Below are 14,346 nucleotides of genomic sequence, written 5' to 3' on the forward strand. Positions count from 1 at the left end.
GACCGGCGGGGGGACCGGCACCCACCAACGCCTGAGCGGGTGCTCCAGCCGCAAGCGGGACGGGACGCGGCGCGGCTGCCGACAGCCGAGGAGCGTGTGAGGAACAAGCTTGGTGGGCAGCTCCGCTCGCTCCCGGCTTTATTACAAACAAAGACCTTGCCTTCAGGACCGGGCCCTCGCTTCCTGCGCTTTACCCACACTCACGGCAGCCTGACTGGGTATGTCAATACGCGGCACAAGCTACGCTTCTGGATGACGGGCAGACTCCGGCCCGCCAGGCCTCCGGCCGCCCACAAAACGCAGGGCGGCCCGGACTGCACCTCCCAGCGCGCCCTGCGGCGCGGCGCGGCCATCTTGGCGACGAGACTTCATTTCCCAGGCGGCGCGGCGATGTCCGCCATCTTACCGCTCCCTCCTCCCCCGGTGCGGCTGGATTGAATGAGCCCGCTGCCCGCCCGCCCGCGAATTCAGCGCCATGTCAGGCACCCCGAGCCGCGGCACCCCCGGCGGGACCCCGCTGTCGCCGACTCGCATCTCCCGCCTGCAGGAGAAGGAGGAGCTGCGGCAGCTCAATGACCGCCTGGCCGTTTACATCGACCGTGTGCGGGCGCTGGAGCTGGAGAATGACCGGCTGCTGCTGAAGATCTCCGAGAAGGAGGAGGTCACCACCCGGGAGGTACGGCCCGGGGCGGCCTGCGGGCCCTCACCTGGGTGTCCGGGGCGGGAGGGCGAGCAGCGGCGGCCCGTTGGAGGCGTTTCGCCGCTCCGTCCCGGGGAGGGGGGGGGGGTCCGCGGCCCAGGGGCTCGGCCGACCTGTTCCCGCGCGGCGCCTCCGCCTGCCCGCCCGGCGCGGGGCGCGCTGTGGCGGCTCCGCGCGGCCCCGGGCTCGGCGGCGCCATGCGCGGCCCGCCGCGCCGTTCCCGCCTGGCTCTGGCCTCGGGGCGAGGGTCGCCCCGGGGCGGTGGGTTCTGGCAGTGCCCGGGCGTTGGGCTCGGGGTTGAGGGCGAGAGCTGTGGGGGCCGCGGGCGGAGCTCCGGGCGGGGAGGGTTGGGGAGATCCAGCGTCTGCCTGTGTCTGTGTGGCCCCTCGGGGGCTGTTGGGGGCTCTCTGGCCGCGACGTTGGGCAGAGAGGCTGCTGGTGACACGCTGAAGGCGGCTCAGGCCGGGATCGTCACCGAGTGAAAATTCGGCACCTGTAACGACCCCGGTGCCGGTGGCGGGAGCGGCACGGCGGCCGGCCGTGCCGGGAAGCGGCTCTGGGCGGCGGGGCGGGCGCGGCGCTCCTGTGGCGGCTGAAGCCGCACGCTGCCCTTCATGTTTCGGCCCGGTGGGGCTTGCAGCACAAACCACCGTTCTCGTGCTCCTTTGAGTCTTTGTGTAGGTCTCATCCCTCGCGGGCTGGCTCTTCGCTGTAGTTTGTGGTCTGTTCCCCATGCAGGCTGAGCCTTCTCGGCGTGCGGAACCCCACGCTGAGCACATGCGTCCTGTGAATTGTAGCAACCCGAACGTTACTTTGTCTTTACTCCCCCTATCCTGACGGCTGATGTGATGAGATGAAAAATTTGAAAGGGTTTAGACTAACTTTGCTTCTCAGCGCAGAAAATCTTTCTTAGTCTCCACAAATGCCAGGAATTAAATCCTTGTAGTGTGAACTACCCTGAGCCGTTTCCTGTGATCTTGGAGGCAAAACTGGCTGATCCTTTTTCCTAAGCCATGTTTTGCTTTTTCCCTCTTCTGTTGTATCTGCTTTCCCCCAGGACTCTCCTTCCCATATGGAGGAAGGATGTAGTCAGTGACACAGCTGGGGACAGTCCCACCCATCCTGTACTAGCCCAAACCCCCTCTACTCCATCTGTTGGAGGCAGTCTGTAAGGTAAGGTGTCCCACCTCTGAGACGAAGTTAAACTGCTGTGGAAAGCCTGTAGATAACAGCCTTTACTGTAACTTGTGTGATGCAATGGATTGCTATGCCACTGTGTAAGCTTGGTTTTTTTCCCCTATAAGGGTCTGGTTTGATGATGCTAGGGGTGGTGGGAGGAGGGTTAGAATTATTTAGTTTAAGCAGACCAGCTATGATAGTGTCCTGTTTGGGGAGTGGTTGGCCTACCTGCAATTAGTATACACCCAGGACTGAAGTACCTTTAAAGTCCCTTTGCACCACTTAATGATATCTTGTAACTTCCATGTTTTCAAAATAACTAGATATTTCTAAATGTAAAACATGGCTACATCACTTCTCCTATGAGGAAACATGCTATAAACAAAGTAACCGTATCTGGTTCGGGGAGCTTCTAAATTGTAGCTTGCTGGAGGCTAGAAGGAGTATGCATTTTAAATGTAGGAGGCAGAATGTGATTCTATTGACAGCACACATGTAACAAGAGTAAGAACAGGACAAGCAGAAAACAGAGATATAATCTCATTATGTTTTTAATATGAACATAAACCAACTCCAAATAGCAGTTCTATGTGTTATCAATTCTGAAAAAATACTCTGATGCAGTAATTGGAAAATAAACTTGAGGATTTTGATCTAAGTATTTTGCTTACTTTGCCCTTGAGCTTTCCTTCTTTGCTTTTCTTTCAGACTTCAAAAAAGTCCTCATTCTTAGACATATCCTAACAATCTTTGTCAGGATTCCTCAAGCCCTTCTTTGGCACGTCAGAGACAATGTAAGATACTTTATCTGGTCTCTGGACCACATTTGTTAAATGCTTCCCCCATCACTTTAGGACAGCTTATTTATTCTTTACATATATCCAGAAAAGGAGACTTTGTAGTCTTACTGTTTTGATGCAGGATAGTGTACAGCAGTTTAGGACTGTGGGGGTAGTAAAACTTCAGATGGCTGTCAGATTTCGGTTTACTGGAATGGGAGAATCCTGTCCTTTCACTTTCAGGACCAATCTAGTAAACTGGATTTTCTGCTGACAATTCAGTTTTCTTTTTACACTGTTAGAATTTGTGTTCATAAAATGATCAGGCTTAGCATGAAATAAGATAGTAATTAAAAATAAATCCTCCAAACTCCACAAAAAACCAAACAAGCCCCAAAGCAACTCTAACTTTTGTGTTGTGCACAGTTAAGCATAGTCCAGTGATATTGGCATACTGCTCTGGCTACATCATTATATCTTTATATTAGCTCTACGTGCTTAAAATAGACTATTTTCTTTTCTCAGGATGTTCAAGATGAAAATTCCCCTTGGTTGTCCTCAACTGTGTGTAAATTTGGCTGTGATTTTTTTAATATTTTTTTTTTAGCTGTCTAAATATTCTCATATTTTTGACATCTCTGGTAGTGGCAGGGAACATCATCTGCCACTGTGGTAGATGGCATGTTGTGGGATGGCAAGCAGGAGGGACTGCTCACCAGTGGGCTCTATGTTAAGACTTTTGCCTTGATTGCAGGTGATGGGTCCATAATCCAAGGCAAATGGGAGGTTGAGGATTGCTATGACAAGCAGTAGACAAGAGCATGGTATCAAGAGGGAGATGTTTGTCCATTGCTTGTCACTCCAGTATTGCACAGTGACCATGCCTAAGAAAGGGGCTGGGGTGAGACCATTACCAACATCCTCTCCCCCCACGCCTGCATGCATGGGAACAAAGGGTTGGCATTTCTGATCTTGTTCTCAAAGCTCTGGTTTAGGGGAATATCTTCTAGATGAGAGGAGTTCTGCTGATGTTGTTCAGGCAAGGACCACAGTCACTGTTCTGCCAGAGACTCTAATCATCACCTGATCAGGATGTTCTTTTTCGTCGTTGTTTTAATCACCAATCTGCAGAAGATAGAAGAAAGCAGCTACTTTCTCCTCCTCTGTTGGGCAATCTCCATAGTTTTACAAACCACAGCTGCATCATGGTCTTGGAACAAAATAACTCCTGTTGCTCTTTTTGAGGAACACAAGGCTGCCACCTTTTAACACTAGAGGAGAAGAACTTTGCCGAAGTTGAGATTCATCTCTAGTTCTCTACTCATTATAGCCCTTTTTCCTGCTTTCCCTAACCCTGTCAAATGCTGTTCTACCTTTACTTGTATGCAGTAGGCCTTTAGAGAAATAGAAATGTATACAGTAAGCCCTCAGACAAATACAAAAAAGTACATTGCCTGTGTAGCTGGGGGAACCTATAATTGTCCTCATTCTTTCTCTGCTGTCTTACATGAATCCTCTTGTGTAGCTTAGCCTATGACGGAAGAGAAGTTTAGCTCATCCCCTTGTTTTTCTACCTCCCTAGTATATGGCTGATGCTATTCTCACTGTGTTGGGGTGACTGTTACAATAACCTAATTTGTGAGGCTGGGAGGGGGAATACTGGAAGGGCTAAGAGGATAAGAATCCTAGAGCTCTCCTCAATTCCTTTTTTACTAACTCCTTGCCTTCTCCTGCAGTGTTTGATTGCAGCCTTCCAGAAGAGGTGTTTTGATGGGTGTGGGAGGGGTTACTACACTGTTCTGAGGACATCCAACTGTTCTCACCCACAGAAAAGAGAAGTAGGGAGGAAAAAAAGAGAAGATCCCTGGGAGCCTCGGCCACTGACAGCAATTGCCCTTGTGACAAAAGCAGTATCTACAGGGGGTTCCCTCTTCACCTATGTCATCCCAGCTCTGTGGATGCGATTGCAGGTGGCTGCAATCTTGTATGTCACAACCATTAGAACTTTCACTGTAGTCTTACCTGGTCTCGACTTATCTGCCAGTACTGCAGCTACTGTGCCCTTTGTGTGCACCATGTAGTAACCAGAGCTACTGTCGTGACCAGGATATGGGGGTCTGGCGTTGCCTAGTTGCCACCTGCAAAATACGTGTTCAGGTGCTGCTGTGGATGGTGGGTCCGTCAAGAGTTTTAGCCCCAAGACATGGGGTTAAATGGTCTTCTGGCACTACAGACATCATCTAGGAGGTGATGGTGATATGCAACACACATCTTCATTGTTCTTGAGAGCTTGACTGATGTTGTTGGTGAGTATGAGCCATAGCTGACTGGCAGTCCTTCGTCAATCCATAACTGGGTGAATAAGAACATATTGAGCCACACCTGGTGGGAATACGCTTATGTTTTGCACATTAATGCACATTAGTGAGATTAATGCTTCATCACCAAATTTGTCTCAACTCACTGGTGGTTGGAAGCTGCGGGCTTCTTGCCTAGCATGTAGGTTTGTTGCCTTCTTGGCATGCTCTCTGTGTCTTCATTGAGTGATGTCTTGCAGCTCTTCTCAAGTGATTGCTGTGGGAGGGCCTGTGTTCGTGTGTCTATCTTTGAGCTGCTGCACCCAGAGCTTTGAGTGCTCCCAGCACAGGTTGGTAGGTTAAAGAGCATCCGGTAGTCCTGCCTTTCAGACTGTGCTATGGAATCTTCTCTATTTGCTCGTTCTTCACATGCTCTATTCCCTTGTTCCCTGTGTTGCCCAATTACAAACTTGCAGGCTCTTTTGCCAGCAAAAGAGAGGAAAAAAGTGAAAGCACATTCATAGTGCAATTTGTAGGGTGTCCAGCTTGGCCTCTGTGCAGGAAGAGTTAGGCTTGAGTGCATGTTGACATGTAGTGGATCAGGCTGCAGCCTGTCTTCTGGTTCCTGCTGAACTCCGTTTTGAGGTTTTAGCTTTTATTTCTTCCATCGCCTTCAGATGGCGGGGGGGGGGGCGGGGGGGCTACATTTTCAGAGTGCAGGGACCCATTTGCTGGCCTAACCTGCCATCTGGGGAGGTTTGCTTCCCAGGGCCTTGCGTTCTGGATGTTGTAGAGAGGCTACTGAGGCTCACTTGGCCGTATGACTATTATCCCTGCTGCACTTCCATGTAGGCATCAGTGATACTGGCAGGGGTGACCTGAAAAGTATCAAACATGACTACATGGCTCTGGATGATTGTTAATGGTGTGGGGGCCCAGGTGGTGTGGGGAGGGGGAAGGGTTTGAGGATGGCTGAGCAGATCCTGCAGAGTGACACTGGATTGCACAACTGCTGTTGGCAACAGGATTTTGGTTTCTACGACCACAGAACCATCTTTCAGGATAGATGACTGCTTCAAAGAGATGGGATCCACCTGATTAAGTAGGGCAAATGTATCTTTGCCAACAGGGCTGGTCAGCCTGCTAAGAAGAACTTTAAACTGGGAATGATGCGGGAGGGAGAGATTCCTCTCGGGTAAGATCAGGTGAGGAAGTGGTGGATGGGGTAAGCAAGTCAAAGGCTTATGTGAACAGAAGAGAAAGCAACAGAAAAAGAATGAAATGGAAACACCCCAAGCACGTAAAGAAGGAAGTGCCTACGGAACAGCCTTGTGGGGAAAGCTCTCCTGCCCTTCCTGGGGAATCTTCACGCTTGGGTGCCTCTCTGAAATGCCTGTAGTGTTAATGTATGCAGCACGGCGAACAAACAGGGGGAATGAGAAGTCTGTGGGCAGTTACAGAACTGTGTATGACCTCATTGGGATCAGGGATAGCTCACACGACTAGAGCGCTGTGACGGATAGGTACGGGCTTTTCAGGAAGGTGAGGAGTGGGAGTTGCCCTTTATGTGAGAGAGCAGTGGGAATGCCTGGAGCTCTGCCTAATGACAGATTATGAGCTAGGCAAGAGCTTGTTGGACAGGATTAGTGGGCAGACCAAGATGGGTGACATTGTGGTATGTGTCTGCTACTGACCTGATCAAGGAGAAGAGGTAAATGAGGCCTCCTTTAGTCAACTGAAAGAAGCCTCACATGCCCTAGTCTTCATGCTCTGTTGGACCTAATACTTAATAAGTAAGGAAGAACTGGTCAGGGATGTTAAGGTCAAGGCAGTGACCACATGAGACAGCGGAGTTTGGGATCTTTAGAGGGTGGAGCAGAGCAAAAAGCAGGACCACAACCTTGGATATCAGGAGAGTAGACTTTAGCCTCTTCAGGGCTCTGCTTGGAAGAATCCCATGGGTTACAGCACTGGAGAGAAAAGGGGTCCATGAAAGCTGGGTTGATATTAAAGGATAACTTCCTCCAAGCTCAAGAGTGGTCCATCCCGACAATCAGGAAATGGAGGAAAGGTGCCAGGAGACCTGTATGGATGAGCAAGGAGGTCCTTACTGAACTTGGACATAAGGAAGGCTGATGTACTCGATGCCTTCTTGTGGTCAGAGCAGCCTTCAGGAATCCCAGGCCCCTGAGACCAGAGGGAAAGTCTGGCACAGGGAAGACTTACTCTTGGTAAAGAAGGATCAGCATAGGGAACTTCTAAACAAACTGGACATAAGTCCATGGGACCTGATGGGTTGCACCCATGAGTGATGAGGGAACTGGCTGACATCATTGCGAGGCCACTCTCAGTTATCTTTGAAAGATCATGATGATTAGGAGAGGTTCCTTAAGACTGGGAGAAAGCTAATGTCATGCCCATCTTCAGGAGGGGCAAGAAGGAAGATCCATGGAATTTCAGGCCAATCAACCTCACCTCAGTTCCTGGAAGGTGATGTCTCTTTATGTCTTTTTTCTTCTCCATGCCTTCTTGGACTCTGCGTGGCCTCCGTAGGAGCCTTTGGTGGGGGATGTTCAAGACTTCTGGGAGTCCAGGCAGACTGGCTTAGCTCAATTTCCCCCTTCTGAATTCTTGTTGACTGTTGAAACCCTTGCTCATGTGCTTGTTCCCTTGTCCACTGCTTCCCTTTAAAAAAACTCATACTGTGTGACTCTAGATTTTCTTCACTTTGTTGTGCTTATACATGTACCCACTACTTCTCTTCTTTTTTTGTTTACTGGATCTGTCGTGAATACCTGCTCCCTGGTTGACTGAGCAAGTCTAGTAAGTTGTGAAACATTTATTTTGCACAAATCATATTGATTCTGCCTCAGTATGACTCTTAACTCGTGTGCCCTGTAATTCTGTTCTTCAGGTTAATGTCTACTGTACTGCCATAGACTTCAGAGTTTAGTGATAGGTAGTTCCTATTTTAGAAACTTGTATGGCGTGAGCCATCTTCTAATTCTGTAGTACAAAGTGAACTCTAAATGAGAGCTTAAATAACATACTGATCGATTTAGTTCAAAAAGTGGGCTTTTGAAAGCTGTTAATACTTTCTAAACGTGATGGTTTGTTACTACTTGTTTTGTTGGTCTGTTCTATGATTCTTTCAGCTGATGTTTAAGTGCAGAAATCTCTTAAAGATTCCTCTAGTGCAAATATAAGTAAAAAAAAAGGCATGTTTTCACCACACTTTTTTGGTGGTTCTTCTACATAAACTGATCAACTTGGGGCTGTAGACTCTCATGTATGCCTTTTTCATGAGCAGACCAAGAGTAATTACTTTCTACACTATTCATGTTGTTCTTCAAACTTCATTTTTTGGCTTGCCCTGTTGTATCGTGATTAACAGAAGTCATGATCAATTTTATTTTTCTCGTCTGTACATGACCCCAGCTTTTTGAAAAATGCTTTACCATATCTCATACACTCCTTGTTTTGATAATCTTAAAATATTTTGTATATATGGTTGTTTTAGTCTACGATGATGTCTTTATATAATATCTTGCTTTCTAGAAAGATTTTATTCCTAACTCCTTTTTTTACTTGTTTTAACAAATACCTCGGTGTTCCGTAGTTGCCATGCTGAAACAATTGCAACAGTCGTAGAACTTTTTTTTTGCTTCTCTTGCTTCTGCAAGGATGCTGAAACCAAGTCAACCGAGGTTCTTGATGGTATTTTGGCAAATCTGCTCCTATGTGCTGCTGAGAACCAGGTGAAGAATTGCTTTCTCTCTTCTGGCTTCCTGGATTAGCCACTCCATGACACTTGCTACTAGCATATGAAAGTATCGCTCAGGTATCACCTCCTGGATTACAGCTTGGGCTAGTTGAAACCCGTTAGAATTACTGCGTTTTCTGCCTCTTTGATCTCCTGTAATGTCCCTGTTTTTCTTTGTAGCTGGTGGTCAATAATCACTGTGTAAATCAATGTTGCTTCTGTATTCTGAATGCTGCTTGCAGTTCACTTAACCTATTTTAAAACACCTAGAGCTTGGAAAAAGTGTGTAAGGAAAAGGTGACAAAGACAAGCAGAGCAGCAGAATAATTTCTGACCAGGAGCAAATCTGGAAAAGAGATGAGGAGAAACCTGAGGTCTCTAAGTCACGAGTCCAAACAAAGGAAATATTCCTTTTGTCTAGGAAGCAAATATTCAGCATTTCTCACAACACAAAAACTAAAGGCATGAAATTAATTTATCAAGCAGTAGGTCTTAATCCACCAGTTGTGCTTGTATGATGCTCTTTGTTGTGGAAACCTAAAGAGATTTACAAAAGGATTAGACAAATGAACAGTATTAGATGACTACTGTTTTTTGGTGCCTGGAAGCAATTTTTGGCTCAATTTTTTTTTTTTTTTTTAATTTTTAGAAGCTGGGAGTATATGTAAGTGAAGAATCATTGTATGTTTGCCTTGTTCTCTGTATTTTTTCCCTTCAGCATTTGTTACCAGCTGTTCTTCTTACTGGCTTATACTGGAAGGATTGGCATAGGCTTCAAGGATGAGTTTATATCTTTCTCAGATGTGAGCAGCAGGAGACAATGGGTTGTGGTAACCCAAGCAAAATGATGAGAAACAACAAATGAAGGAAGGAATTTGAATTGATAGATGCTACTGATGGAAGATGACAAAATCTGTCTATGTCTTCCATTTTATCTCTTGCATCCAGTATTCTTTGGGTGTGTTCAAGGACAGGTAGACACTGTCTGGTGGCACTCTGCTTAGAAATGTGATGAGACAAAGAACCAGAAGTGGGCTTCGCGGTTGCCAGATGCATCTATTCAATGTCCTTCTCTTGTGGCTGTGGATACTGGCTGTTGTTCCTATTGACTTTTTTTTTTTTTTGCCAGAAGGGGCATGTGAGGTGTACCCTAGGAGGTCCTGCTTTGGTTTAACAGCAGCTTTTTAAGAATGTTGGGAAGTGTCACTGTACTAGAGACCAAACTGAGCAGCAAATATAAAGTGGTTAAAGGGAGTGGGGCAGAAGAGTGTCTGTAGAGTCAAAACAAAGCAAAATCATAGGTGTACACTAAACAGGCACTTTTGGGATCGTACTTCTCTGGAGAATTTCAGAGAGTCAGTAGACTCTAAATTAAGTTCCTTCCACCAGAACAGAGTTTGAGGGGTGACAGTTTCAGGGAACAGAAATACTTTCCAGAACTTCTCTCAGTGCTGGGGTAGAAGGGTGCTTTCAATGAATAACCATCTTCGGCTAGAAGTGTTGTCAAGCACGTAGCTGAACTAGCCTGGTGTTAAGCTGGCACTACTTTGCTTTGAGCCTACTGCTGCATTTGGTTCTCTCTTCTCCGCTTGACCAGTGCTGAAAATAAACAAGATGTTATTTTTTATGATCTAGAAAGACTGTCCTCCAGTTCAGTTGGATCATATAAAACTTTTATCAATGTTGTCATGAATTCATATTCTCTTTGCATTCTGTTGTTAGGGTTCTGGTGAGGGGCTGGTTTTCTTTTGCAGTGATTGAATGTGTTACTGCTCCCAGCTGTCTGCTGCCTCCCTGTGCTGGAAGCTGCAGTGTGTCCTTATGTCTCAGCTATTTCTGTCTGCTCAGTGCATTAGCTTAAAATTCTAGTGAAAGTGGCTTTTTGACTAACACTTTGGACTGTGAATTGGACCTGTGTGTTTCCTTGTCATGTTTGTTACTAGAATAAAACAGAGAAGAGGTTAACATGCTGCAGAAGAAAAATACATACTAAGCTACTGCAACAGGTTATGCCGTGAATGAGTCAGTCCTTTCTAATTAAGAAGCACAGCCCCTGGTTCTCTTTTTACCAACAGGTTCTGAAACGGCTTTCATCGTGCAATTTTTAATTCCATCTAGCTAGAGTCTCTCTACACAGGAATTGCATTAAGTGTTTATTCTCTGTTCAGAATATTGTTGTTCTGGTGTTGTTAAGCTCTGTATTGTCTGTAATGCTTCAAAAGCATAAATTATTTAATGCCTGTTGTAAGTATCACACCAGCAACACCTTTTTGTGACAGTATTCACAAAAACCTAGGGAAAAAAGGCTTTCTTCCTTTGTACCTTGACATGCAATTCCAGTTTATGCCCTGGAGTACTGGGAAGGGATTTGTCCTTTTGTCCTGCACTGTGATTTAGAGTATTTCTCTCTGATCCTACAGCAACACAGCCCCAAGTTCCTGGTAGATGTCCCAGGGCAAGGTTTCTAGCACATTTAAGAGTTGAAAGGCAGATGGTCTAAAGAAGGGCTGGCATTAGAGAAGGAGTGCTGTAGATGCAATACCTGATGGTGCAGAATCAGTGCTTGGCCTTTGGGCAATTGTATTTTGTATTGCCATTTGCAGACACTGTAGTTTCACTCAAGGGTCATCCATAATGAAAGGCTTTACAGCCTTAAAATGTCTAATTATCTCGGCATTGTGGAGTGCTGTATGAAAGAGTTTAGCATAGTCATGATATACTTCTTTGTAGAACTTCCTAAATTTTGTAACTGATGGTACAGAGTTGTGTTGGCTTGTGCCATAGACAACCTCTCACTATCAGCTATGGAAAAAAAAAAAAACAAACCACAAAACAACCCCCAAAACTTAAGTTGAATAAAGCTTGAAAGAATTAATCTTTAAAGAAAAGAATTAAGATTGCATGGATAGACAACCAAGTCATTGCTGGTATGTGGTATGATTGTAAACTAAGCCTTCTCAGCCCTCATACTGTCATATTTTAGTTAATTTCAGAAGTTTTATGAGAGTATATTCTATCAGGAACTTCATTATATCCTGTCTGCTTTTAATCAGTCTTTTTGAAGATCAGATGGTTGAGTCTGTCATTGGTGCCACTCTGATGTTGAAATAGGCACTCCTAGGAATAGCATAGTTTGCTTTCTTGTTTCTACATCTTATGCTTTGTTATCAAATTTCTCTTCCTAAAGTTGGTCCATTATGCTTTTGGCTCTGTTCACTCCCCGATTGCTCTGTTTCTGAATTTACATTAGTCATAGTTGTTCTGGTATCCTTTCATAGAAGCAATAGCAGCAATCTTACATGGTCTTGATATTTTGGCTATCTGATATACCTTTCAAGAAATCCTGCATTCTAAAAAGTATAAAGGTGTGGAAGACTTTGAGGTGCCTTGCTGCAGTCTGAATAGCTGATTAGGTAATATATTGAGTTGGGACAGGGAGAAGCCTGTAGATCCTTATCCTCTGAGGTAGAGAACAGGAGTGGCAGCTCATCTCTGAACAGTTCACATTTCTGTAGTTGATCTAGTTTCAGATACTTTTTAGCTTTATAGTGCAAGAGCAGCAGAGTCAGATTGGGCCTCAGACCTGTGCTCCACAAAACAAGTCTATCATCATTTATCTTTAAGTGATACTACTGTTTAAAAAAATCTCCCAAAGCAGCCGTATTGGAAATGAGGGTGAATAATTTAAGATCTGATTGTACGATACACTGATCTGCTTCAGTTTATCTCTTTGGAAGACCTGCACACTTCAAACATAGTATGTTTTGTTATGTCCCACTGGGAATAAAAATTAAATCTTGTCTTTGGGACTAGATCACATCTAATTGTATGGGCATATTAATTGAAAATGTTTGATATAGAATGTTCTTAGACAACAGAAATCTTATCATACACCCTTTTTTTCAAAGAAAGCTATGTGAAACCTGGTGTGGTGTTTGAGTTCTTTGATAGTTACTCTTTGGGATATTCTCATATCTGAATACTTTTTTCCCCTTAGGTGAGTGGAATCAAGAGTCTCTATGAGTCTGAGCTGGCTGATGCTCGAAGAGTTCTGGATGAAACCGCCAAAGAGAGGGCTAGATTACAGATTGAAATAGGAAAACTGAGAGCAGAACTTGAGGAGTTCAATAAAAGGTAAGGAAAGTCCTGCATGATGTATTATTATTTTTTTTTAATTAGAATGGGCAATATTTGCAGTGGGAATGATACTATTGACTCTTTTTAAAATACCTTTTGGAAGCACTGTGGGTCAATGAGAAGATACAGGCTTGTCAGAGGGAAATTCCTCAGCTTGTTGGTACAGCTAGTCAGAGCAGATAATCTGACCAGTATATACACAAATGTATTTGTAGATACAAGATTAATATACTGTGATTTGAGCAATTTGGACATCTAAAGACTGAAACGATTGGTTGTGCCTGCTGCATATGTCCTATCGTACCACTCCTTGTGTAAGCATGCACAGGTGCAGCTACTTGGTAAACTGGGTTGAGAAACTGATGTAGATTAGAATTGGCCCATCCGTGAGGGTTAATTTTTAAGCATTATCAGTTGTATTGACTGATGGCAGAAATGAAGGAAAAGGGAGCAATTTGGGAATATGGAAACAGTGTTGCCTTGAATGCCCATGAAGCTATAATGTAAGTGTGCTGGAAAAAGACCTTGTACCGAGTTCACTTTAAAAAAAATGCAGTTCAGTCTGCATCAAAGACAATTGACCTAATAAACTGGCTACTGAAGCCAAATGTAATCCATTATTTCTATTCCCACTAGGGAGTTCTTGTAATCAAATACTGTTTAGCAGTTGAAACTTCATTTTAAAATGAGTGTGTATGGTGGCAAAATTATTTTTTTGTTTCTGATTTAATTTTGGTACCTATTTTAGTAGATAAGATTTGTGTGTTAGAGATTTTTTCCTGAGCACGCCAGAAAGTACATCACCTGTATATGAACGTTGTTGGTCATAAAATTGCTTTTAATCCAGCAGTGCCAGTACAGGCCTGCTGTAAGTCTCCCATCTCCCTTCATTTGCTTCTAAGTGGTTACAAAAGGAATGAAGTGTTTCCCTCCCTTGTGTTTTTTCTGACTAGCTAGTTGATTTATGATGAAGTATTTCTTGTTTTCTCTGTAAACTTTGCTATATCACTGAATCTTCATTTTCCTGTGCTGGGCTTTCTTGTTAAAGTCAGCCATTGGAGATATTTTGTGGACTTTGGCCCCAAAATAACTGTCCAAGTATGAAATAGCTATAGTGTATGCATCTCTATTTAAGTAAGTCACTGTAAAGCCTATTGAACTTGGTGCACAGTTCATACCAGAAGATATGCCTGCATGTGGTCAGACGACCTGTGCGGTAAAACTTAGACTAAGTTAGCTGGGCCTTTTTTAACCATAAAAAGACCCTATGGTAACTAGGTCAGACATAAACCCCTAAAGTTAAGTGAGACGAATACCACCCAACCCTACTGTGATGTTCCTGTTGGGACTGATTTCTCTCTTAAAAGCCTTAGGCCAGCAGACTAGTGTTTATTTCAGATAATATTTTGTGTGGCAGTTGGCATTACATGGCCATCAAGGTTGTCTTTCTTGTCTCAGTGATAGCAAATACTCTGCTTGCTTGGCTTTTAA

At 44.8% G+C, this 14,346-nt stretch overlaps 1 protein-coding gene across 1 annotated transcript in view; it reads left to right on the plus strand.

The window, feature by feature from the left end:
• The first annotated feature begins 448 nt into the window (after positions 1-448).
• The window catches only part of LMNB2 (lamin B2), a 37,616-nt gene continuing 23,718 nt past the window's right edge, over positions 449-14,346 (plus strand). Inside the window, exons 1-2 of the mRNA XM_059831684.1 lie at positions 449-676; positions 12,716-12,852. Of these exons, the coding sequence (XP_059687667.1) occupies positions 476-676; positions 12,716-12,852 (338 nt within the window). The 5' untranslated portion in view covers positions 449-475. The remainder of the gene's footprint in view (positions 677-12,715; positions 12,853-14,346) is intronic.

This window comes from Gavia stellata, chromosome 32 (genome assembly GCF_030936135.1).
Source record: "Gavia stellata isolate bGavSte3 chromosome 32, bGavSte3.hap2, whole genome shotgun sequence".
In the NCBI taxonomy this organism is placed as follows: Eukaryota; Metazoa; Chordata; class Aves; order Gaviiformes; family Gaviidae; genus Gavia; species Gavia stellata.